The 24,606-nt window shown below is 40.2% G+C and overlaps 1 protein-coding gene across 5 annotated transcripts in view; it reads left to right on the forward strand.

The window, feature by feature from the left end:
- The window catches only part of tbc1d22a (TBC1 domain family, member 22a), a 118,937-nt gene that overhangs the window by 66,392 nt on the left and 27,939 nt on the right, over positions 1-24,606 (forward strand). For all 5 annotated transcript variants that reach the window (XM_071501820.1, XM_071501824.1, XM_071501819.1 and 2 more), the window contains 2 exons: positions 7,749-7,824; positions 17,171-17,298. In XM_071501820.1, coding sequence (XP_071357921.1) covers positions 7,749-7,824; positions 17,171-17,298 — 204 coding nt within the window. The remainder of the gene's footprint in view (positions 1-7,748; positions 7,825-17,170; positions 17,299-24,606) is intronic.

Below are 24,606 nucleotides of genomic sequence, written 5' to 3' on the forward strand. Positions count from 1 at the left end.
CCATCATCTCTGCCCAACATTGTGTTGTTGATTTAAACATGTCCCACTAATCTCAAACCATAAAATATCATTGACATCTGCAGTAAAACAGTCAAAGTCTCACCAATTTAATCTTTGTAACATTTCACAGTATAAACAACTGAAAGTGTGCATCCCTTTTGGAGCAGCAATGTGCTGTCCATGTACAGCCAGCGAGCCTGTGTCTTACCTGTCATGTCCAGAGAGGCCAACAAAGTCAAAAAGTTTAAAAAGTCTATTATTCTGCCAGCACAGCCCCGGGGGCTCTCAGTTTTAAAGCCAGCAGATGAAAACCTACCTTTTATGCTAATTCTGCAGATATGACTTTTGCAGCAGGGGCTCTCAAATGTATTTTTCCAGTGCAGGACCTAACTTTGAGAAATTTAATATTTCCCAGGGATATGAACTTATTATATTTTAACGGTTAGTCTTGACAAGTAGGGGTCCAACATAAAAATGTCTTGGACTGTTTTTTTTTTGTGGTCTGAATGCCATGGGTTGATGTATTAACCTGTGACATGATGCATACTTGTTAGGAAAATGTTCACTTTTATTCATAAGGCACATAAATGTAGCTTGTACTTGAACTTCAGAATCACTCTTATTTATAGCCAGAGAGTGAGAACATGAAAACATGAACATGAAAAATACTTAAATTCATTCAGTTTACAACAACTTTTTGGCTGGAAAGTTTTAACAGATTAGCTGGCAAGAATAATGTTTGGCAGGTTTTCAATACGATTTTATGACATGAATCAGGTGCTGGATGTCAGGTGCCTCTAAAGTAAAGTTAAGGTGATCGTATATTTGGACACAAGTTAACTTTATCACTAACTTGTATCACATGAACCTCTGTGCAGTAAATCATCAACAAAATAAATAAACATAATTTAAATAATGTAAAATACACAAAGATTAAATGGTCACCAGCTCCCTCTCTTGCTGCTCCACATCTGAGCTGCTTCCAGCCCCTCCCTCGGAGCATGAGCAAATCGGAGTGTGTCTGCTCATTGTCAAGGCAACCATCTGTTTCCACGGTGCCAGCAAGAGATGGGGTCTCTCTTGAGTGGGAACAGGGGTCCGTGGACCGACGTCTAGCAGACGGCAGCCAGACCAAACCAGACGCCATGTCCTGTTCTGGTTTCCCCAAGGGTTCCCTACCGTCACCTTGGGCTGTCACTCAATCTACCACCTACACACACACACACACACACACACACACACACACACACAGAGGAGGAGTGATCTGCCAGCTGGAGTGTCTGCATGTGTGATGCTTGAGAACATGTTCGTATATGTGTTTGTATTGTCTGCCTAATTGGTGTCCCTGTAAATGCATCTGCTGTTGGAGAACAACTTGGACCGTAACACGCTCACCTCCTTATATATCAGCCTTACATACTTTCCCCCTCGTTGTTTCCCTTTCTTTGACAGATTAAGGGGCATCATGATAGCTAAGGTAGCTTTCATGCAGGTCAGTGGAGGTGGAAGCAGTAACAGCTGCTGAGGATAAAGGCTGTGGCAGGAAAAACAGGCACAGGAAGGATGGATGGAGACGTCTTTGTAATGAGAGTGGCATAAAGAAAAGAGTGTGCTCCGTTATGCCGGACGAAAACCTTGTTAGCAGAGCGACAAGTGGTGTTGTTCATTTTAGGGGTCATGTAAGGCAAGACAGGTCTCTTTATATAACACAAATCATACTCCGAGGCAGCCTCAAAGTACTTGTTCACGAACTGCATGTGCTTCCTTATTATATCAGAAAAAGGCTTTTTTGTTTCTAAACAACCAGTACTGGGTTGCTTTAGGTAAAGAGGCCGCTTCAGAAGGAAATTACTATAAATAAGATTTCATTGTCCAAGAGATATGGACTTAAGAGTAGGTTACAATGTGCTTTCTGCAGTAAGCTGATTTCTTTAAACATCACACTGCTGAGAAACACAGTTTCTGTGATTGGGCTTCTTCAGCCAGAGAAACCATGCATATGGGCAACTGGGTTCCTAATCATCTTTTTAAATCTGTCCAGCCGCTCTTTCTCTGTCATCTTCTCTCTGCCTGTCGTCCTCCAGTGTATCTGTCAGATGTAGGAAAAACATACAGATACTGTGCAGTCACAGAAGGGGAAAGGAGGGAAAGTGCAGTGTTTATATGATCATCATGTGCCCTTATCCCTCATCCATGATCAGAGCTGAATACTTCACTGATGTATAACAGTTTTTATAAAAGTAAAATGTTGTCTTAACAAAAGAAGCTTTACAGGTCTAAAATTGGTGGTTGATTTAAAAAAAAAAAAAAAAGTTGGTTTTATGTCCAAAATCATCTCATGAAAGAATAAGTAAGGAACAGTGGAAATCTGAGAAAGCGTCCAGTTCCAGCTTTTGGTAGAGGTACAAACATGATGGTCGGGATAGCAATGATGGTCTGTCAGTCAGTTAGTTGGTCCATTCCTTTGGTCGAGACTGAATTGTCTTGCCAAGTATTACATGAAATTCCATGAAACTTATAGAATTTATTTCAGTGAGGATGAATCCAACTGACTTTGGCGATCCTCTGTCTTCTGTTATGGTTCAGCACCACCATGTGGTTGACATTTGTGGTTTTTATTTGTCTTAACTTCATTGTCCATGGTGATGTGAAATATCTCGGCATCTATTCAATGGATTGGCACAAGATTTGGTACAGACAGTCATTGTTCTCAGATAATGACTTTGGCTATCTTCTAACTTTTCCTCCAGCACAGCGCTGAGGTTGACAGTTTTGGTTTTTAGTGAAAAGTCTCAACAATAGTTTGATGGATTTCCATTAGGTTTGATACAGACATGCAAAACAAACTGGAATTTCTTTGGTTTTTGCAATATTTGCAAAACTAACATCAGCCTCAGCTGTACATAGTGTTTGTGCTTATTAGCAAAAATTAACATGCTAGCATGCTAACCCAAGATACTTGAAGCATTTGTAACATTAGCAATTTAGCGTGCAGCTCAAAACACCGCAGTGCCTAAGCAAAGCCTCACAGCATTACTGGCATGGCTACAGACTCTTGTTGACACTGCAGCATACACACATTCTGGTCGGTACCAAAAAGGATGTTAGGTTACCCAGCAGCCCACACGTCCTGGCCCCACCTGTAAACCTTTACCATCAGCTTGGTTGAATATTGCTGCTGGGTCTCAAACTTGTGAACTGCTTACCTTCTTCCGCTGTGGGTACACATTAAAGTTCACTGCCCTCAAGCTACACGCCATTGATGTTCACACTAACACAAAGCAGCAGAATAAAACCTGACCAATCCTCCTGTACCTCTGAACAACTGTAATCATCTGCACCTTTGTCTTCACCTTATCACAACCTGTCATCTCTCTCATGTAATCACTTTCTACTTCTCTCTCACACGCACACTTCCCCAAGACTGACAGATCATTGCCCTGTCCTTCATTCTTCTCTACAACACTGTGTGTCCATTATTGTCTACCCTTTATCTTGACCTGTCATCTCTCTCTCTCTCTCTCTCCTCTGTCCTTATGTCTCTCTCTCTCTCTCCCCCTCTCTTTCACACGTACACATGCCCTCGCAGCATTGTTGTGTTGGCTCTGTCCAACTCGCTGATAGACATCCAGCGCTTCAATAGGAGGCAATCTTAGTCCAACGCGGAGCCATTGTTGTCTCTAATAGAATGGACTGAGAGGTGAAGAGGAGCTATCGATTCAGCTGACTGGGAGAGAAGAGGGGAGAGAGAGGGAGAACAAAGAAGGAGAGAACGAGAGGCTGTTGACACCTGGCTTAGACAGAGAAACACAGACTTTATGTTTGTGCACTGCGTGTCCCTTCGTTCACGTGGCTGAACTGGGGCAGTTCCACATAGTTGCTGGGTCAGATGTGGTGGATGGACAGATGGCGGGAGGAGAGGAGAACATATGAATTATGAAAGAGTGAGAGTTGATTTCCTCCTGTTGCCTCAGCTGATCAAAGATCTGACATATTGGATTTGACAAAGAGAGGAAGTTAGTGGAAGAGGAACAGGCAGAAAATAGAAAATGGGACAAAAAAAAACAAGGAGAAAAAGAGGTGAGGGTGAAGAAGAGAAAGGGAGAGGGACTGGGGAGGAGGAGAGCAGAGATGAGCAGTTGAAGCAATGGGAAATATGATTTGTGTGAATGTAGAAGAAAAAGAAAATAAAGCCAAAAAAAATTAAATTAGTATCTTTTCCTCATCACACACAAAAAGAAAAACAACTAAACAACAATCAGTCACAAAATAAATTGCACTACAGCATGGAACAAAATGAAACACCAGGGAACACAACAAAGCAGAGGAGACATAATAGCATGTTCAAAACACTTAGTCAAGTCTAGTCTCATTAACACCACCAGACAGATGAAACTAGACAATGAAATGGAGAACAGACGGTGGGAGAAGGGAAGAGTTAAGAGATTGATAAAGGGAGAAATGAGCGATATGTGTGAGGAATTGAATGAAGAAAGAATAGACCGAGATTCATAAGAGAAAAGAGGGAAATATATGAGTATGGAAGCTAGAAAAAAGGAGGGAGAAATATGAGGGATGCAATAAAAATAGAGGAGAGGAAAAGGAAGAAAATGAGCAAGATATAGGGAGGAACAAGAGAAAAGAGATGAAGCGAGGAGAGAAAGTCAGCACCTGAAAGCACAGACAAACAGCAGCTCTGAAAACCTCTCGACCCTCAAATACAGAGCTATCTTTTTTTTAATTCTTTTTTTTAAATATCTTTTTATGATTACATAACTAGAGCAGAAAGAGAAATGTCCCTTTACTTTTATTTCAATAACAGCAGAAAGCTGTCTTGTCTTTCTTATAGAAATCAAAGCTATAGCAGAATGAACCAAGGTGTCAGAAGTAAAAGAAGTGATCTGAGGACTGATCTCAGTTATCTTGCAGTTACTTGAACTCGGTCTGAACCTTTAAGTATTTAAAGATGTAGCAAATGGGTTACAAATTGGCCCCTTTTTTGTTAGTATTGTGCTATGTGATCATGAATGTATTATAGGAACTGGATACCGGACATAAAGACGGCGTTAAATCACTTGAATGTAAAATGCTTACCTGGTGCATAAGCCAACAAAGCTTTCTGGATTCAGGGTTTGCTTCCGTGATGAATTTGCCAGAAATTAAAAAAAGAGATTAAAGATCAAATCTATTACTTCCTGTGTGGAAGAGAATGTCTCACCAGAAAGTTGAATCAGCAATGCACTAAAAATCATGAGTCATAGCTTTAACAACAAGTTTCTGGAAGAGCAATCGGTTCACAAAGTGAATGTGAAGACTGACAGATGAAGATTGACAAAGCGGTGTCGATGAGCAAAAACATGAAGACAACCGGACAGATTTGTGAAAAGGAAAGTGTTGGACAAAGATATAAGAAACAAAGAGGCAAAATAAAGAATATGAGAATAAAAACAGATAAAAAGTGAAATTTTTTATTTAAAAGCAAGAAAGACAGGGTGAGCATCTGACATTTGGTATAGAGAGAATTGAAATGAAAGAAGAAAGAAAGAAGAAGGTGATGAGTGAGAGACAGACAGAGAGAAGGAAGGGCAGTTGATTAAAGCCAGCAGTTTCAATAATGCAAATGTAATTACTTGCACTGGCTCTCACACTTGCTTAGCACCTAACCGTATTAACACTGCGGGGGTAGAAAGAGAGAGAGCCAGGGAGGGTTTAGAAGCTCCGGACAGAAAATAGAGATGATATATAAATGTAAAATGAGCAAAAAAAAATCTAGTGAAGTTCAAGGGTGAGTCAGATAATGAAAAGAAATGTAGCATAGAGGAAACATGAAGGAATATGAGGGAGGGATGAGAGGAGGATGATGGAAGGAACACACTGTAATCCCCCTTCTCACACACACACACACACACACACACACTCTCACCCTCACCCTCACCAAGGCCGAGGGGCAAACTTGGGTGAATGAGAAGGAATTGGAAGAAGAGGTTACAATTAGGGACAATGGAGGGATGGAAGGATGGGAAGATGCTGTACATGGAGGAACTAAAAAACGGCAGGAGAGAATTCGGCCTCTCACTGCCAGCCACTGATGGACTCAGGAGGACACGTGCCTTGGTTCTGCTGAGCCTGAAGGACAACTGGAGCTGTTTATTGCTAAATGACTTCTCTTCTCTCCTCTCTCTCTCTCTCTCTCTCTCGCTCTCTCCTCTCTTTCTCCTTCTCATTTTCTCTCCTCTCTCCCTCCCTCCATCTGTTGGATAGTTTGCCACATCAGCTGTTCTCGAGCCACACTGAAATGACCCCTCAAGGAAATGTAATCTTTGGTGTGTGTGTGTGTGTGTGTGTGTGTGTGTGTGTGTGTGTGTGTTTGGATGTACATGCACACACAAAATGCTTATGTGCTGTTCTCACACGTATTGTATTCTGCAACTTCAACCAAACGACACTGCCCACTCCTGTGATCATATTCACGGATTCTGTTCCTTTTCAAAAAGAAGTCCTACAATAATTTCATAAAATCTTTTCAAGAAACTGAATCACATCACATATTAAAGTGTAGACATGTAGGATTTTCTCAAGTGCAAATGAAGCACAAAAGAAATGTTTTTATACGGCACTTACACACATTATATTTTACATTATTGCCCTTGTGAAACTTGCTGTCTTAGAAGTTGAAACTTTATGGCAGTTGTAGACAGTTTTTAACAGCTTCATGTGATGTATCGCACATTTCCATTGAAAATCAAAATGTATTTGATGTAAATAATTGCAGTCAGTGTTTATAATGGCTTATACAAATGCCAAATGTAGGATTTCCAAGAAAAAAAAAATTTACATATTATTGATTTTTACTGTAGCCCATAAGCAGTAAATACACAGTCGCTGTTTTAATAAAAGCCAGTAACATGTCTGATGGATGTTTGTAAAGCTTTTTTGCACACAATGTAGAAAGTTAATGCTTAAAGGACCTTATAGGATCTCCCTACATTTGGCTTGATATGTAGCTTTTCAAACACACCTCTCCTACCATCAAGCTTTGTTAACCTGCTGGCATTATCCAGACTACATGAGCTACAGAAAATACTTGAAAGAGACACCAGTGAAATGAAGACTTAAAAAAACTACTTACTACTACTTACTATGAGGCCAGGACCTTCTCTCTTCTTTGTCTTCAAGGCCAGCATTGTGCATGTTTTGTCACGCCAGCGCTAGTTAGACGGCCTGTTTTCTCTATTTACTGTTTTTAAGGATGGCCCGGGCTTTGTGTGAGGTGTGAAATGAGGCCTGGCAAACACTTCAAATCTGCAGTTGCCATCGCACTTTTCTGAAAATGAATCCTCGAAGTGAAAATGTGAAATTTCGAACCCTTTTGAGTATGTGCTGTGATACGCTGACTCTCAGGCCAAACGGCTGCAAAATGTCAATGTTAAACAAGTCATGTTCATTTTCTCAACAAGGGATCCATTTCACAGTCTACTAAATAACAGAAATCTGACGAATATTCCTTTAATTCCTTTTTTTATTTTTTACACTATTTTTAGTGACATGGTCATCTCAGGTTCACAGGGATATTATCCACGTCTCTGTCCTCTGTGCTCCTTGTGGTTGTTTGTAATATTTCTGCATCATGTTTGAAGTCTTTTTCATACATGCATTCATGCACTTTGGGAGTCAGTGTACTATTTAAATGTTCACACTTGTAGATGGAGACTCGTTCCATATTGACTCCTGATTTTTCTTCTCCTCAGGACAACTATACATTTGCCCAGCCAGGCATCCAGAGAAAAGTCAAGGCCCTGGAGGAGCTGGTCAGCAGGATTGATGGTGAGTCGTCCGCCTTGCCTCCATCCAGCCATCCATAAAGTACTTTCTGCTCACAGCTCTGCCAGTTTGACTTGATTTCCATTTACTTTTTCTTATCTTTCCAGTTGCTTCTTTTCTTTTCTTTTCTTTTCTTTTTATTTTTTCTTAAAATTCTTTATAACTGAGAGAAAATGAAGATGAATACTGAAAAATGAAAACTAAATAAAAATCTTGTTTATTTAGTATTTTCCCAATATCAGCTGTGTTAAATTAGCTTGTAGCCTAAACTCACCCTTTTGTGTATGTCAGTATAGATTCTGTTCTTACCCATGTGCATCCCAGAGCTAAACAAAGGAAATCACAACTAGTCCATACTCTGTGTATGAACATTTCACAGATGAGGCCTTTCTGCCTCTTTCATTTTCTTAAGTGCCAGAGCAGGACCATGTTCAGCTACTAAATATATGAATAGTGAGGAGGAAGGATGGTGATTGGAAAATACTTATCTTGTGTAAATGTCTTTAAGTTTCTAGAGATGTGTCTCCCACCAGGCAGCAGGGGTAAAAAAAAAAAAACCCAGACAAATTAAAAAAAAAAAAAAAAAAAGTCACTTCAAAAATGTCCTTAATGAGAATTTCTGTCCTCAATTTTGATTTGCGGTTTGCTTAAACTTTCTTTGATAGTTTGAAATCTCATGTTAGAACTGGATACACACCAGAAAATAACATTTCACGCCTTGATTCTTCTGAGGTTTTTGTCAGTTTGCAGTGACACGACACCACGTTCGTGTCTCGCTAATTTTCATTCCACCCGGCTGTCAAGGAAATGTGTACGTGCTGGTGATTATTAGTGCAAAGCAATGGCCTGCTGAGCCCTGGAAGTTAATGTATGCACGCCGAGTGCACTCATACACAGCACTGTGACATTTCACATACACTTGCAACTTAGTGTTAATTAGCAAAGCAGATTTTTTTTCTCAGTCTAACTTCCTTTTTTTTCAAAACAGTAAGTGTTTAAATATCACCTGATTTGCTTTTAGCTATCCAAGCCCACCGTTGTCACTTAAAACTCGGGTGGCGTTTGCAACGGACCAGGATGCATTGTGCCAAACAAGGTTTTATCAAAGCATGCCTTTGTACAGTGGTCATGTTCTGGACTAACCTTGGTGCTGTCCGACTCTGCTGTCACCCGCTCCGTCAGCCAGAGGCAAGGGAGGACACACTCTCTGCATTCAAATGGATGGAGAGAGAGAGAGAGAGAGTGTGTGAGTGTGTGAGTGTGTGAGTGTGTGAGTGTGTGTGTGCGTGCGTGCGTGCGTGCGTGCGTGCGTGCGTGCGTGTATGTGTCTGTGAAAGTTAGTGTGTATATGCAGGCCTGTCTGTTTGCATGTGTGATTGTGACAAGTAAACTTGCCTATAGAAAGGCCATGTGTATATGAGGGGTCAGTGTTGGTGCGTGTTGTTGTCTGTGTATGAAAAAGAAACTGATATACTGATACATGAAGTGTGTGTTTATATCTGTGCCTTTGTGAGAGGGTTGTGTGTATGTGTGGGTCACAAATTATGTATGTGTGTGTCTGTTCTATGTTTAGAAAGAAATACACGTACACAAAAGAAAAGGGAAAAAAAATAAATAGAAGCACCATCCGCGCTCCACCACACACCAGTAATGACATAAGAAATGACTGGATGTTTTTACTGTATCGTATTCCATAAGTGCCCTGTCATCATAGTTGGGTCAGAGCCATTTTATACCTCTCTAGCTTGACATTACCACCTCTAATGAGATCACCGATCGCTTTTATCTTGTGTTACAGGATTGTTTTTCGCTGGCTGTCGACATAGCATCTGTTTTTGGAACAGTGGCCTCTCATCTCTTCCAAAATTACCTATCAGCGCTTATCAGATGCAGGGTTATCCAGAGTGCCATGTATTTTGACAAAGGGTGGCGTCCATGTCTTTTTACAACAGGCATATGTTTTGACTACAGATTTACCAATATTACTTTCTCACTGCTAAAATCCCAAATTGCAGAATTTTTCTCTTGTCAGAGATTTTTGTTTGTTTTCTTCTGAGATTACCAATCCATCACATTACCGGCACTAGTAGTACTTAAGATTGCAGTAGACATAATTTAAAAAAAAAAATAAAAATCTTTCATTTTCCATTAGAGAGAGGTAGTAATATTCCAAAATGGCAAAAGAAAATGCATTACCTGTTGCTATGAGACTCTGGTTTTCATTTTCAGCCTTCACTCAGGTATCTGATACAGGGACATTAGTAGTAGATGGTATATTTGTTAAGACAATGAGAGGAGAGACAGGGACAGCGGGAGAGTGGGAGTCTGGGATGTTTTTGACCTCAGATGAGTCTTTCATTGTATTAATGTTTGCAGCACTGGGTCAGCAGGGATAGGACTTTGCTGATCTGTCTGTCTCACACTCCTTTCTCTGTCACCATCTCTCTACCTCTTTAATGACTGCATGTGACTGCACATACTGTACAGCCACAGAGAGGGAAAGAAAGATAATGCACAGGGTTTTTATGAGCATGTCCACAATGTCCGTTAATGGCTATATCATTTATCACGGGGGGTGGGGGGGGGCTAACTGACATGTACAGTACAAGTGTTACCTACAGTATGTTCAAAGGCATACAGCAGGGTAACAGAATATTGTTGGAGCCAAGACAAAAGTTTACCAGAAATAAATTTCTTCAATATTTGTGGCTTTATACACATTAAATAATTATTTTAATGAACATTAAAAGTAAATTACAATGTATAGTTAGACCAACTGTGAGTCTTTGGAGATGTTAAGCAGTGTATTTCTCTGCTACACCATTACACAAGCATCAATACACTGACCAAAGCTTGGTTAAGATTACCCTTTAAGATACTTTCAGACTAAAATGATTGCTTGTGTTAAAAAGGTCTCACAAAGTAATAAAATGTCAAAAAATTTTAGAGTCTTGAGACAGCAATAAATTTCAGTATTTTAAGGATAAGGTTTAATAACTGTAATGCCGCCAGTTTATGTCCTGGAACGACTGGAAAAACACTCCCTCCTCCCTCAAGTGTCGCTACTGAGGTGGCAGGGGAGGGCTCAAAAGTGCTTACCTGCTCAGTCATCTTCACCCAGTATAAAAGAGCTCAAATATATTTATATAGTTTTTGCAAAAAGGATCAAATGTTTTCTGCAGGTGTTCTTTAAATATTCCATTTTAATTTGTTTTCCGTGGATCCAGTCCTGTGGCGTAAGCTCTAATTGAACTTGAAATAAGCAGGCCAAAAAAAAAAAAAACTGCACAGATTTGTTAAAAAAATAAATAGAAAATTGTTATTTTGTTAATTTATCTACTTTGATTCCTTTAGTTGAAAACAGCTGGTGACATTGTTGGAAGGCTTTTACTTTGAAATATCTGTTTCTCTCTCTACTTGCCCTTCCTTCAGACCAACACCCCCCCACCCCCACCCCTCTGTAATTAATCCTACTTGTAATAAGTGACGCTAACTCCCATTAGACTTGTCTGACGCCGGCACGTGTACCTCCTCAAAGGACAAGCCACTTTGTCGGCATGCTTGTAATGTTTCTCTGATCTCTTTATCTCTGCCATATCTCTTTCTGTGTATTTGTTGCATGCAAGTGTGTTAGCGCAAGTTCATCAACATGCAAATTGCCCAAAGGTGAATTTATTTATGCAAATTGGAGGACGCACTGGTAGTGTGCGCTCTGAGCCTGAATTGTGTTAAAAGGCTGGTAGCTCGATTGTAGGACTGTGCCTGATAATACAATGCATTTTTATGGTTTTCAAAACAAAATTCAACTTAATTAGCCTTTCAAAGTGGCCACTGGATTTTGTGTGTTTACATTTTATTTGTTTTCCTGCATGAAATTTTTATTTGAGCAGGATTTACAATTAAATTCACACTTAGATATGTTTGTCTCTAGCAGTTACACAGATTTCTATGTTTTTTTTCTTTGGAAATTGTGCCTTTTTTTTTAAAGGCATATTAAGTTTAGCTTCAAGCTGCCTGCCACCAATTACACCATTTTTCCCTGTTTTCCCACACGCCGCCCCTCCACAGCCCTCAGACATCACCCTGTCGGTGTTCATGCACCCTACTCTTTATGCCCGCAGCAATTTCACATTTTACATCCTTAACTGTGCGTTAGATCTCCTCACCTGCTTTTATTTAAGGTAAGATGTATTCCATTATAGCCTTTTTATTTTCAAACCTTCTCTACCAAACCTTTAGGAAACTGTGAACGTCAGGTCCCTACAGTGGCCATGTCTTTGATTTTAAACTCTCACAGGGTTTTGTGGTGGGTTTTCTTCTTCTTGGCTGCTGCACAACTTGAAAAATAGGATTTCTTATGCGACTTCAGAAGCCACACACATTTCCAAGCAGCCTGTGTTTTATAATGTTTGCACATATTATTTACACTTTTCTGAACCTGATGTTTTTGAAATCTGTCGCTAAAACCACAAAATATACTTGTGTGAGGTCGTCTGTGTGAACACTTTTATTTTTATGCCTCACGTTAAGGACAGAAATGAAAAAGAAGCACTGTTGATCCTTGACAATGCGCACACACGCACTCAGACACACACACATATACACATATACACACACATATACATATATAGTAACATCATGAGAACATAACCTCCCCCACAGTTGCTGCAGCCTCCCGCAGGCTAATCAGTAACAAATGTGTGACCTTGTGGTTGTTTGTTGTGTGAGAGGAATAATTAAGCAAGCATCACTCAGTGGACTCTTTGTACTCTCTGTACTTGACTTGGCTGTTAGACATTTTCATTTCTACCTGTTATAGCTGTGTCCTACTGGAGGGTGTTTCTCTTTGTGTGACAGACAAACAAACAGAGATTTAATCATAGTAAAAAGAAATATGCAAATAAATGTTTACTATTTCAAATATAATCTATTGTTTAATTGTATATGTATATGAAGCAAATACGGAAAATACAGAAACACAGAGACTGATAAATAACATGTTCAGAATCAGAATCAGAATCAGAATCGCCTTTATTGTCATTATACATAGTACAACGAAATTTGAGCGCTGCTCCCTTGGTGCAAACAATGGTAATTAAATAAAATAAAATAAATAAAATAAATAAAAACCTAAAGAGAGCACAAAATTAAAAATAAAGGAGGTATAAAAAGGCAGGTAATATGTACAGATATTTACACGTGGTAAGAATGAAAAACCTGATTATTGCACTTTAGGCCCAGTTTTATTGCACAGGTAATTGGTAGTTATTCAGTGTGATCATCCGTTTGTGTGATCACACACAAGCTCAACAGAAATTGAAACAAATGCATTTACTTTTAAGAAACATTATTTTTGCTGCATAGGAAAAATGTCATACAGATGAACCCCTCCCCCAAACAGTGATTGTCCAATCGTAGCTAAGCTACTGTAACTAGAAAAAGCTCGGCCAATCGTTAGTTCCATACAGTATCTAAAGTAAAAGACCAAAGACCAGCACATATTACTGCATGTACACAAGAGTGATTACTTAGGTGGTGTGGTGGATGTTTTCAAACCGCGTTGATCAAACGCGTCACTGTTGCCTGGTTTGTATCTACAGCTGGATTTGTTTAAATCTGTTGAGTAAAATCAAAGGAAATTAATAAAGGTTGCAGTGAGATGAAGACATTCATTGTGTATTTACAGTATATTTACAGACAGAGGAGGGAGGGGGAATAGTTGACATGTGAGAGGAAGCAAACGACAGAGGACAGATTAAAATAAAGCAACTGTATCAGAGCAGACTGAGTGAGAGTGAGAGAAAAAATGAAGGCCAGCCGAGAGAGGGAGAGGAAAGTGTGTTACTGTAATTACGTTTTACACCAAGGAGAGCTTGAAGTCAGGCAGAATTGGCCTCATCAGCAGAATCCTGAGAGCCGCTCACTAGTCACTGTGCGACCTCTGACCTCCCGCTGTCCACCAGCACCTCGCCAGCCACGAGCTGCGGTCCACTGTGGAGCGCGGACTAGCCAGCACCGTGGCCTCCGTCCTAAACTTTAACCAGCGGTAGGAAGGAGGACAAGACTCATCAGTCAATCAGTGTCTATGAAAGATGTCATCCTTAACCTCCCTCAGCCCCCATAACTATGCTACCCAGCATGCCGAGCGTTGTGCCAGCTGGACAGCAGCCCACGGTTAAAAAGTCATAAGTTTTAGCGGTGCCGTTCGTTGTGTTTTCCTCTCCTCTCCTCTCCTCTCCTCTCCTCCTCTCCTACTGTGCTAACTCCTCATGACAAACGACTCTCCCTTCCACCACTCCCCCCATCGTGCACCTCTTCCTCCCTGCGTTTGGTGAAGTCACTTATATTAGGCAGAGCAGGTTCATTAGTGTCATTTAACATTGTCTAAAGTTGTCCCACTCTCTCCCTTTCTGTTTGGCAGCTAGCTCAGATCTGTCACCAGGATGCATACGCCGTTAATGAGCTTGCCTTGTTTATGCTTTTACAGCAGCATGTGATAATTAAACTGCGGAGAGGAGTGTGAAATAATAGCTTTGTGTTTACTTCGCGCCCCGCTCATGTGGTGGAGTGTGTGCCTAATTGTTAAACAGGCATGTGTGAGCAGTGCAAGACAGGTGTCATTCAAGTGTGTGTTTGAGCGTATGTATCGGATGTATGTATTCTTGGCTGGAAATACCATTACATAATGTTTCACCGATTAAAGCTTTATTAAAGCTGTATTTGGGTGTGTGTGCTTGTCAGTCAGCCATGATTAGGAGCACAGAGTGTGAGAGAGGAGGATGCTATAGTTCCTCCCGAACTGGCTTTTCTCATAGATTCTCTGACAGCTGTATAATTATGGCTCTATCAGGAAATATGCGCACATGTGTGTGTGTTTGTGTGTGTGTGAGAGAGAGAGAGAGAGAGAGAGAGAGAGAGAGGAAGAGTGTCATGGGTTTGGTGATTATGAAATAGGGAGTCGCTGAATATTGTAATAGTGGTATTTTTAATCTTTTGTTATGTAAAGAAGCATAAAACAAACATTTATCAAGAACAGAGAAAGGAACAAAGGCGGCCGCTCTCAGTGTCACAGCCCCATATGTGGCAAGTTTTCAGCTGACAGTTCTGCTTCTCGTCCATTCTTCTCAGCGAGGGCTGGCGCCAGCCTGCCATGCCATGACACTGACATCAACACTGACGTTTGAACTCCACATTGAGAACATATTGCAACCGCCTGACGCAGCGTATGGTCTTCTCTCTGTGGGGTTTGTTTGGCAGTGGGACATAATCTGAACTAATTACAGAGGGTAAGAACTCAAATTTTATTGGGCATAAGGAGATAAATGTGAGCATCAGATATACAGCTAATGTTTCTGCTTGGAAGTTGAGCCAAACAAAACAAAAGCTGCAGTCTCGACTGATGCTGATATTCAGCTGGTTCTTGATGTAGTCCCATCTCAGATTGATACCACAGAAGATGAATTACAGTAATGTGCGCAGAAAATCCATCATACGTACTTTGAAGAAGAAGGCTGTTGATATTCTGTATTTTTCTTATTGTCGGCAAATGCCATGAAAAGACCAAAACCAACAATGAATTGATTCCACTTACAAGTCTGTGAATCCAAAGCCTGATGTAGCTTATTCTTCCGTGTTCACAGACCTCAATTCAAACTGAAAGAACTTTCCCTGGGGGAACAGAAAACCTTTTGAGGAACATAGCTCCTCTACCCCTGCATTTCCACTGGAGGAACCAGGGTCTAAATTAAGTTCTGGAGAAGAGGGGGTGGGGTAGTATTTTCTGGAGGTTGAGGAACTTTCAGGATGGGCAGCACTGAATGTCGATGATAAGTCAAGAACAACACATGTGACATAAAAGGCGACCGTCAGGCTTTTGATTAATCAGCAGAGCAATTTTCTTGATCTGTGTGGGAATCTCAAACTCAAATTTTACTCCTGGGAAAGTTTCCGGACATTAGGTCTTAAGATGTTAAAGTTCCTAGCATTTTGTTGGAAAAGCACCTGTGTTTGTCCATAAAACTACTAAAAACACATGAGTGAGCCAGTTACACAGTGACATGATACCTCATCACAATTAATGCAAATACTGCTCACATACACAGTCCTGGTGCCAGAAATACCTGCTATCACCCCAAATGTGTATTAATCCACTGTGAAAATAGTTCCAAACAAAAGCAGTATTTGCCCCTGTTAACTGAAAACTAAAATGTCCAGCAGCTTTAGAAGATGATTTTACCTTTTGTAAAGAAATTTAAGTGTATATTTGTGACAAGTTTTTAAAGATTTACACCTTCGTTGTTTGGTTCGTGACAGATCAAGACGGACTAATGCATTTTTGAACTCCTCTTCTTTGATGTCACACAATGACTTGTTTACCAAAACTCTGTCCAATATGTCAGAAATTTGTGAGTTAAAGTGACATGTTTAAGCCCTAGTGTACCTGACCTTGATGGGTAATGAAATATTTTCTGTTCTCTAACTACATGATTTCTGGTCATTGCCAAATTAAAATATTTTTCATGTTGCTAGAAAATCCCTTGAGCACTGTTTCATAGAGTTCTAACAGCAAACAGAGCAAATGAGGCTCAACAGGAAATGCATGAAAATCCTGCCTCATAGAAAAACGCTCAAGAGATATATTTTAAAATACAAAGTGTGTGTTTCGACAGGGAGGACCAATGAATGCGCCAAATAACAGTAGATATTTATGACTTTAATTAATACTGAGATCGGGGGGAAGAATCACACATGTGCTTTGTACAGGATTAAAATCACCCTACTTCCCTTCCACTAAAAAGATAAATGGTCACAATCTTGTTAAAAGCGACAGGGGGTTGAAGAGGATTTGTACACACTGACCTTTTACGACAGAAATTAACAAAAATATAGTTTTAATCAGCTCCTATTGGAAGCTATAATGTCCAAGAAATAATGAAAACATGCACAATGCATCACATATACATCCTCACCTCTGGATGCCATTGACCTAGAGTGCACACACTCCATTCCTCACTGGGCTGACATGCAATTGCTTTGAAGCTTTGCTGAACGATGAATGCACTCCCTTTTCACATCCCAATTTAGTGTGTAGCTTTTCTCAGACAATTCTGATAGCTCTGTAATTACATCTCTATTGTGTGTGTGTGTGTGTGTGTGTGTGTGTGTGTGTGTGTGTGTGAGAGAGAGACTGACTGCAGCAGAGAGGAGCGTTATGAAGGAATCTGTCGATCTACTTACTGTCTTACTGTCACTATTGTTAATGCCAGAACTTAAGGACTTTTAGGTGTTTTTTCAATGACAGTTATTCTTCTTCTAATTCTTCTTCTTATTATTCTTTTTTTTTGGGCAGAGTCTGTGCACCGCCACATGCAGCAGTACGAGGTGGAGTACCTGCAGTTTGCCTTCCGCTGGATGAACAACCTCCTGATGAGGGAGCTGCCACTACGCTGCACGATCAGACTGTGGGACACCTACCAGGTATGCACACACGCACACACACACACACACACACACAAAGCTACTGTTATTGTGCTTTTTGTTATCTTTCCATTTCTATCTGGCTCTGCATGAGATTTCAGAAACGGAGATATTCTCTGATAATAACATCTATGATTGCCTCTTTTGTAATTCCTACCATTATATCCCAGCCAACCCAGTGGTATGATGCAACATAATAAAGATATTTTTTTCATAAAGGTATTCAAACATGGCATCTCTCTCTATGATACCCTTAATTATTCAGAGCTTATCATGCAGCCAAGCTTCTGACAAATTTACACTGAGGTCATTAGTTTCACAGCAGGAGTTGATTTTATTCAGTGTTAGCACAACACACGTGGAGTGAGATAGTGCTCTGTTGATAATATATAGTAGTATCAGAGGGAATGGACAAAAGTTTGCAAAGAAGAAGAGGTTTAAAAAAAAAAGCAAATTAAAAAAAGAAAACATTTCTGCAGAAGATTTGTGGATGAGGGATTGTGAAGGATTAGTTCATTCAGAAATGAAACAAAGATGTACGTAGCCTCTTTCATGCATGGAACAAAAAGTTTTAGCTGTTTTAACTTATGGTTTAATTTTCATTTTATGGCCGCTGTGTTCTTTTTCTCTGTGTGTGCCTGTGCCCGTGTGTGTGTGTGTGTGTGTGTGTGTGTGTGTGTGTGTGTGTGTGTGTGTGTGTGTGTGTGTGTGTGTGTGTGTGTGTGTGTGAGTCTGAGTCTGAGTGTCAAAGTAAAGCCTATTACTGTGTTGACCTAGATGTATAAATGAGAAATGGGAAAGAGAGAGAGCGAGAGCAGGATCTTAATCCCATTCAAACACATGTGGACCTGTTCATTTTGCTGCCCTTTCACATTTAAACACAGCTTAATAGGCGACACCTACAGTTATGCCAGATTGTTAACCTCTGTTGGCATTGTCAATAACGCCTAATGTCTGCTATTGATTCAGCCGGGTGTGTGTACATGCTGGGACACGTGTGGGTAGTGCAGGGCTTGAGCCTAGTAGATATAATGGATTTTCCTGTTGATGCAGGAGTTGAGAGTGTAAGACGTGTGATCACATCAAAGTGTTTGATTAGATGAGGAGAGCAGAGAGAAGATGAATGGAGAGTAAAGGTAAGGTTTAAAATGAGCTCCTCCATCGGTGGCACTTTCAGCTGTGCCAGGTGGTAGCACCAACGTGTGTGCATCTTCTCTGCTGTCGTCAGAGCAACAGTGTTTGCAGCTGTTTTCCGCTGTTCTTTCTGCCGCCGCTCTCAGCATCTTTATTCTCACTAGGAAGGTTTACGTCCACCTGTTTATATTTGCAATTCACAGATTAAAAAAAAAAATCCTGTTGCAAAAAAGTTTTCGCTGAGGTAGAAAAAACGGTCGTTAAATGAAGTAACTTAAAGTAAAATGCGACAATGTACGACGGAAACAGACATAATTAATGAAATGAAACGTCCACTGAAGCTTTGGCTTCACCGATGAGACGAAGTAAAGCAGCAGCCAAAAACATCAGAACTGTGTGGAGCGATGTAACCTTCCTCAAATTAATACATGAAACAAAAAGAAATGCCATATTTCCATAGTGATTTCTGCATTGTTTTTCACTGTTTGAGGTTTGACTGCTGCTCTTTTAATTAGCTTTATCTTGTTGCTGTCTTCTTCTACAACATTTCAGCTTCACCCAACTGCAGAATTAGTGCCTCCATGTAAATCAAAGGTCTGACATTTCCTGGACATCTGATGTCATGTGTAAGTTAGAAAATTGATAAAACTCATATTTGAAGCCCAGTGAAGTTGCTTAAATAGTTGCTGCCCATTCACAAAAATATGACCCAGTAAAATAAGGACTTCTGTCAAGTAACAGTTTCTATATGAGACCATTGTGGTTGCAGTTACATTCCCTGGGAAAACCAGGGGATGGTGGGAGGAAAGGATGAGTTAGTGGATAGGAGAGAGGAAGCACACTCAGAAGGGTAAGAGGTGAAGGAGTAAAGTGGACTGTTGAGAAAAAAAGAGAGAGGCAATAAACAGAAAGGCTGTGACTGTAGAAAGTAAAAATAGAAGTGAACAAGAACAGAGAGATGTGGAGAGATTTTGAAAATCAAAATGAAATGACACATCGCAGTTTATAGCTGAAGAGCTTTTCACTAACCATAACTTGAATGAATAAATACCAAATGACTCTTATCTAAATCTTAATGAGCTGAGATAGAGCGCAGCTGACAGGTAAGAACCACACATCTTCTCCTTTGTTGAGACTTTGGCTTTTTAATTAATTGCTAAATTCTAATTAAGCAAACTATTACATGCACCCAAGAGTTGTCAATATTTTTAATCTGACAATGTTAGCTTCCAAAGATTTATAAGGCTTTAATCTTACTAAATCGTCCCTGCCTGTGAAAATGGTCTTCATCCCAGTGACCTAAAAGTGCTGGGTTGTCTACAGTGCTCTGCTCATGAACCTGGAAAAATGAATCGTGAACACTCAAAGTCCTCCAGTTTAAGTGCAGTCTTTCCACTCACATGACTCATATGCGCATTTTCTCATAAGAAACACTTTGGTGGACCCGACAGCATCATTATGTTTTAATAAACCAACCTCCTGGTCAGCTATCCATTATAATTACTGATAGTCATTGATTTTTATTCTAGTGAAGGACTGATGCTAAATCATTACAACAAGTTCTTGTGCTCTCCATCTTTCGAAGTTCTATCTTGTGTATATTTCATTGAACCACAGCCAGCTGGCAGGAGAGATAAATATATCTTGAGTTGTTCTGTAGGTGTTTTTATTTCAGAGTTCAGTACAGTACAAGTCTGTCCTCCTAACACCCTGGTAGGTTTTCTGACACCTTTCCTCTGAGAGGTTTCTGGTTATTTAAGTTATTTTTGATGGAAGTATTGAAAGATGATTTAAGTAAGGTTTGGAGGAAAAGTGGAAGACCTTTGCAACACTCCGGATTATCCTGAGAAAGTAAATAATGCATAACTGATCACATTTTGAACACTAGAAAGGCACTCAGAGTGCATATGTTCACCAAGGCCAAACAATACTTTTATCTGTATCTGGACCAAATTGTACAAAGTAATATATCTCAACACTATAAGTACGTCAGATTTTTTACATCAAGGCCCAAACATATTTCCTGATAAATTGACAAAAATATCAAAAAATGGCCAAAAAGTCTTGAAAAGTTTAGGAAAGTGATAAAAAAAAATCCTTGATCTGCCCCTTTAACAAGATTGGCACCAAATGCCCCATCCCTCCACCAAGTTCGGTGTAAACATAACATACTTGGTGGAGTAAGAAGCTAGCTGACCCACTAAACCCCTGTACCTGCCCCAACTCTATGGTATAATGTTCTCTATTACACATGATGTCTGCATGGTATCCATAGTAACAAGCGGTTATTTTTCATCATGCATCATCAGTTAAGAGCTCAGTGACCAATCTAATCATCATCCTACTGAAAGAAGCACAGAAGTAAAGAAGGAAGAATGGATGAGAGCATCACAATCTAATGAGCAAAACACAGTCAGCGAGAACAATACGAAGGGAACATAAAGTCCTGCTTTCAAAATGGATTTACCACATCATAAACTACTTCTGTTCCAAAGAAAAATCCATAATACCTTGTTCTGACATTTAGTCACAAGTCATGTCTCATTTCCTGAACATAATTTGCACCTTGATGCCAGAGCAGTGGATACATTGATGAATGAGTTAACACCACAGGACAGTCTCAGTTTAACTTGTATTTGTGATGATTTTGAATAATTTTGCTGATTTACAGAGGCACACAGTATATGTTTGTGCAAACAGGCACCTAAACAGGACATTGGTGGAATTATCTGACACACTCACCAAACAGAATATTAATATTGGGCAGTTCTGCAAACCCACACATTAAATTAAATGGCATTTTGAATGTTATATGTCTATGTTTTAAAAATGTATTATTCCTGCAGTGTCCATGCTTCACAACTACATTATGGATAAGGTTAGACAGCTGAAAGTAGTTGGTTAAAAGAGTACTCCATCAATTTAGCTTTGTCCTTCATTGCTAGTGGTGCTGGGGGGGGGATCAAAATTGACGCAGCAGATTCAGAGTTTTATTCCATATATTATTCCATCACATCAGAACCAGGCACCCACATTATCCACAGTGTGACTTAACCTCAAAGAGTTTGGGTAGAAATTAAGGAAAATGCAAGCAGTGGCTATTGTAGCCTGCAGCTGCTGGCCTGAAGCAGAGATGAGGAGTGGGCCCCCAAGGCCTGGTATTCTCACTTGTTTCTACCTTCAGATGCCCAGATTTTTTACTTTTTCAAAGTTGCAGTATTTAGCCCCAAATCTGGTTCACCCACCTTGGACATTTCCTTCGCTGGGTGGCTTGGTGTACCCTTAGGAATAGGCAGAACAGTCAAAAATCTAGAAGCAGCTATACAAAGAACTGCTGCTCCTTTGCACTGAATGGAGTCAGTTGAGTTTGTTTGGGCACCTGATTCAGATGCCTCGTGAATGCCTCCCTGTGGAGGCAGGAACATCTTGAGAAGGGCTGGAAGACATAGTTGGGGGTAAGGATGTAGGGAGTGCCTTGCTTTCCTTTCATGTAAGAAGAACTTCTGGTTTGAACCTGCCGTTCCTTGTGAAGTTAGCAGGTTTCGTGCCACAAAGACCCGGTGGGTTAGAATGGGTGGATGGAGTCTATTGACATGACTGTAACCAAGAATTACCATGTGAAAGAACAACATCTCAAACTACACTCAAAGGCGCACCGTCCACCTCGAGTCTAAAAAAGAAACAAGGAATGAATGATTAAACGGTGTTGTTGCTTTGTCGTGACTTGACAGCATCCCAACTACACATTGTTCTTGTAATCCATCCTCTAAATATTTGATGTTTTACAATGTCGTTTGGATCGCAGCCTTAACACAGATGCTGCACACGACCCACACACCCTTCCAGAAAACACACAAACACGCACATACACCTTTTTTTTTTTGGCAGGCTCTGTCTCAGTCCCTCACCTCCGGTCCGGCCCTGGTAGGGGAGTTAGGCCATTTCCACTCATGAAACTTTCACTGGAGCTGAAAGCAAGACACAAAGCTGTTCTTGTCTAATATACTTTTCCTCTTTTCAACTTGACGGATATTCTTCCACTCTTTGCCCACCTCCTCTCTACTTCATCATCTTTCTTCTGAACTCATTGCAGATTTACTCTCTGTCCTTCCTTTACCTCCATGTCCTTAAGTCTCGCGCTTCTCCTTCATAACCGCCCTTAAATGATGCTTATGCAAGACAGTCCAGAGCAGACAGCCAGGTTTGTTGGGATTGGGTCTGCTGCACAAAAGAACCCACAGCACGTGATCTCTACCACACAGCATCCTTCTGAGTACATAAGTGCTTCTCTAATCTGCAGCTCAAGGGACAGTGCTCTTGAGTCATGAGAGCTTCCTCTCCACTCAAGGATTCGTAGATTATCCTTGGCTTGATTGCTTTTGGTAAAATTAGCTTTTAGAAGTTTTGTGAGCATGCTTTCCTTTCCTTGTTAGTGTGTTTTCTTGCGTTTGTCTGTGTGTTTGTCTGAGCCCTCGACACGCTTTACCAACCTTCCCTTGGAGGCCAGGATGTGTCTCTGTTTTGTTGATGATTCGGTTGCTGTATGTGCCCCTTTTCAACACAACCAAATATGCATTATTTAGTAATGTCCAAACAATCTGGATTTCCAAACTAGAAAAATTCTGCCATTTGACAAATGTCCTTAATTCATAGTGAGCATTTGTGTCTCTCTCCCTCAGAAATGCTGATAATGAACAGAAAGACCTTGCCCTTTGCCACTGAGCCTGTGTGTGTGTGAGTGTGTGTTTCAGGGGAGATTTTAACCTGAGTGTTGTAATGTCTCCACTGTGGTCTTCTCTCTGCGGTGTGGCCATCTGTTCAGTTGCCTAATCCAGCACAAGACAGCTCTTGCTCTGTCTTTCTCTCTATCTCTGTCATTCTCTCTTTCTGTCTTTCTACCTACAGTCTCTTCTTGACATTTGTCTTATGTTTTTTTTTCTTTTTTTGTCTATTTTGCCCTCAGTCTAGTTCTCCCTTTTTTTCTCTTCTGCACTTTTTCTCTATTTGTCACTATCTCAAGAAAAGGAAGAGGGGGGGGAGGGAAACACAGACAGAAAAGGAAGAATGATTCACAGCGAAACACACATACACAGACCTCTCCTCCCCTGCAGACAGACAGACAGACAGACAGACAGACGGGCAGACAGACAGGGACCAAATTATCCCTGTTGCGTGGAGCATGAAATTAGCAAGTAGCTCAGTGTGGCAGCATTAGCATGGCTGTTAAAGGGATACGGTGACATTTTCAGGTTCTAAAACATGGTTCTTTTTCCATATGGGTGGTTGAATTTACCAAGCAGGGGATCTGTTTAGCGGTGTTAGTGGCCAAGTTTAAACCTGCTGTGTAAGACGTGATCATATGTGTCAATTCCAGATGGGGACGTTTGTAATTTACTGCAACAAAAGTCAGAAGAATAGCTAAGAAATTTAAGAACAAAGACGAAGACTGTTGCTTTAAAGTTCGCATTCATTCAGCTCTTACCTTGATCAGTGTCGGAAACTCACTAAACACAAGTACTGAGGCACAATTTTGAGATAGTTTACTTCTTTTCCATAATGCTTTGTACTGTACTACATTACATGTCATAGTGAAATACTGTACTTTTTAGATCTTAAATGAACAACCAATTAATCTGAATGACAGAAAATTGATAGGCAACTATTTTGGACTTGTTTTGTTAGTGACGAAAATAACTTGCTTCTTTAATTGATCTAATGTGATTCTTAAACTGAATATCTTTTGGTTTTGCACAGACAAAATGAGAAATTTGAAGATGGAAAATAGGAAATATGATGAGTGTTTTTTCACCATTTTCTAATGGATTAGACCAAATGATTAATCGACCGATTTGTTAAAATCAGCACATTAATTGATGAAAATGGTTGTTGGTTACAGCTCCAGTACTTTATTTCACATCTCTAGTAGCTGGTTGCTTTTCTGATTGAGGTTTTACATAAAAGCACATGATAATCTTATTTAATATGATGCATTGTTTAGGATTAGTGGTTCCCTAGTTTTAATAACAGTTTGAGGCACAAAGATGTTTTTCCTGCCCCTTTTTCTTATCTCAGAAATTTTAAGATTTATCTTATGACCCTTTGAAGAGGCCCAGACCCCTGGGTTGGGAACCCTGGACCAAGCTACCAAATGTTAAACAATTAGCATGAACGATC

The sequence above is a fragment of the Trachinotus anak genome, unplaced genomic scaffold, assembly GCF_046630095.1.
Source record: "Trachinotus anak isolate AG129_WGS33_773 ecotype Australia unplaced genomic scaffold, CSIRO_AGI_Tana_v1 ptg000018l, whole genome shotgun sequence".
In the NCBI taxonomy this organism is placed as follows: domain Eukaryota; kingdom Metazoa; phylum Chordata; class Actinopteri; order Carangiformes; family Carangidae; genus Trachinotus; species Trachinotus anak.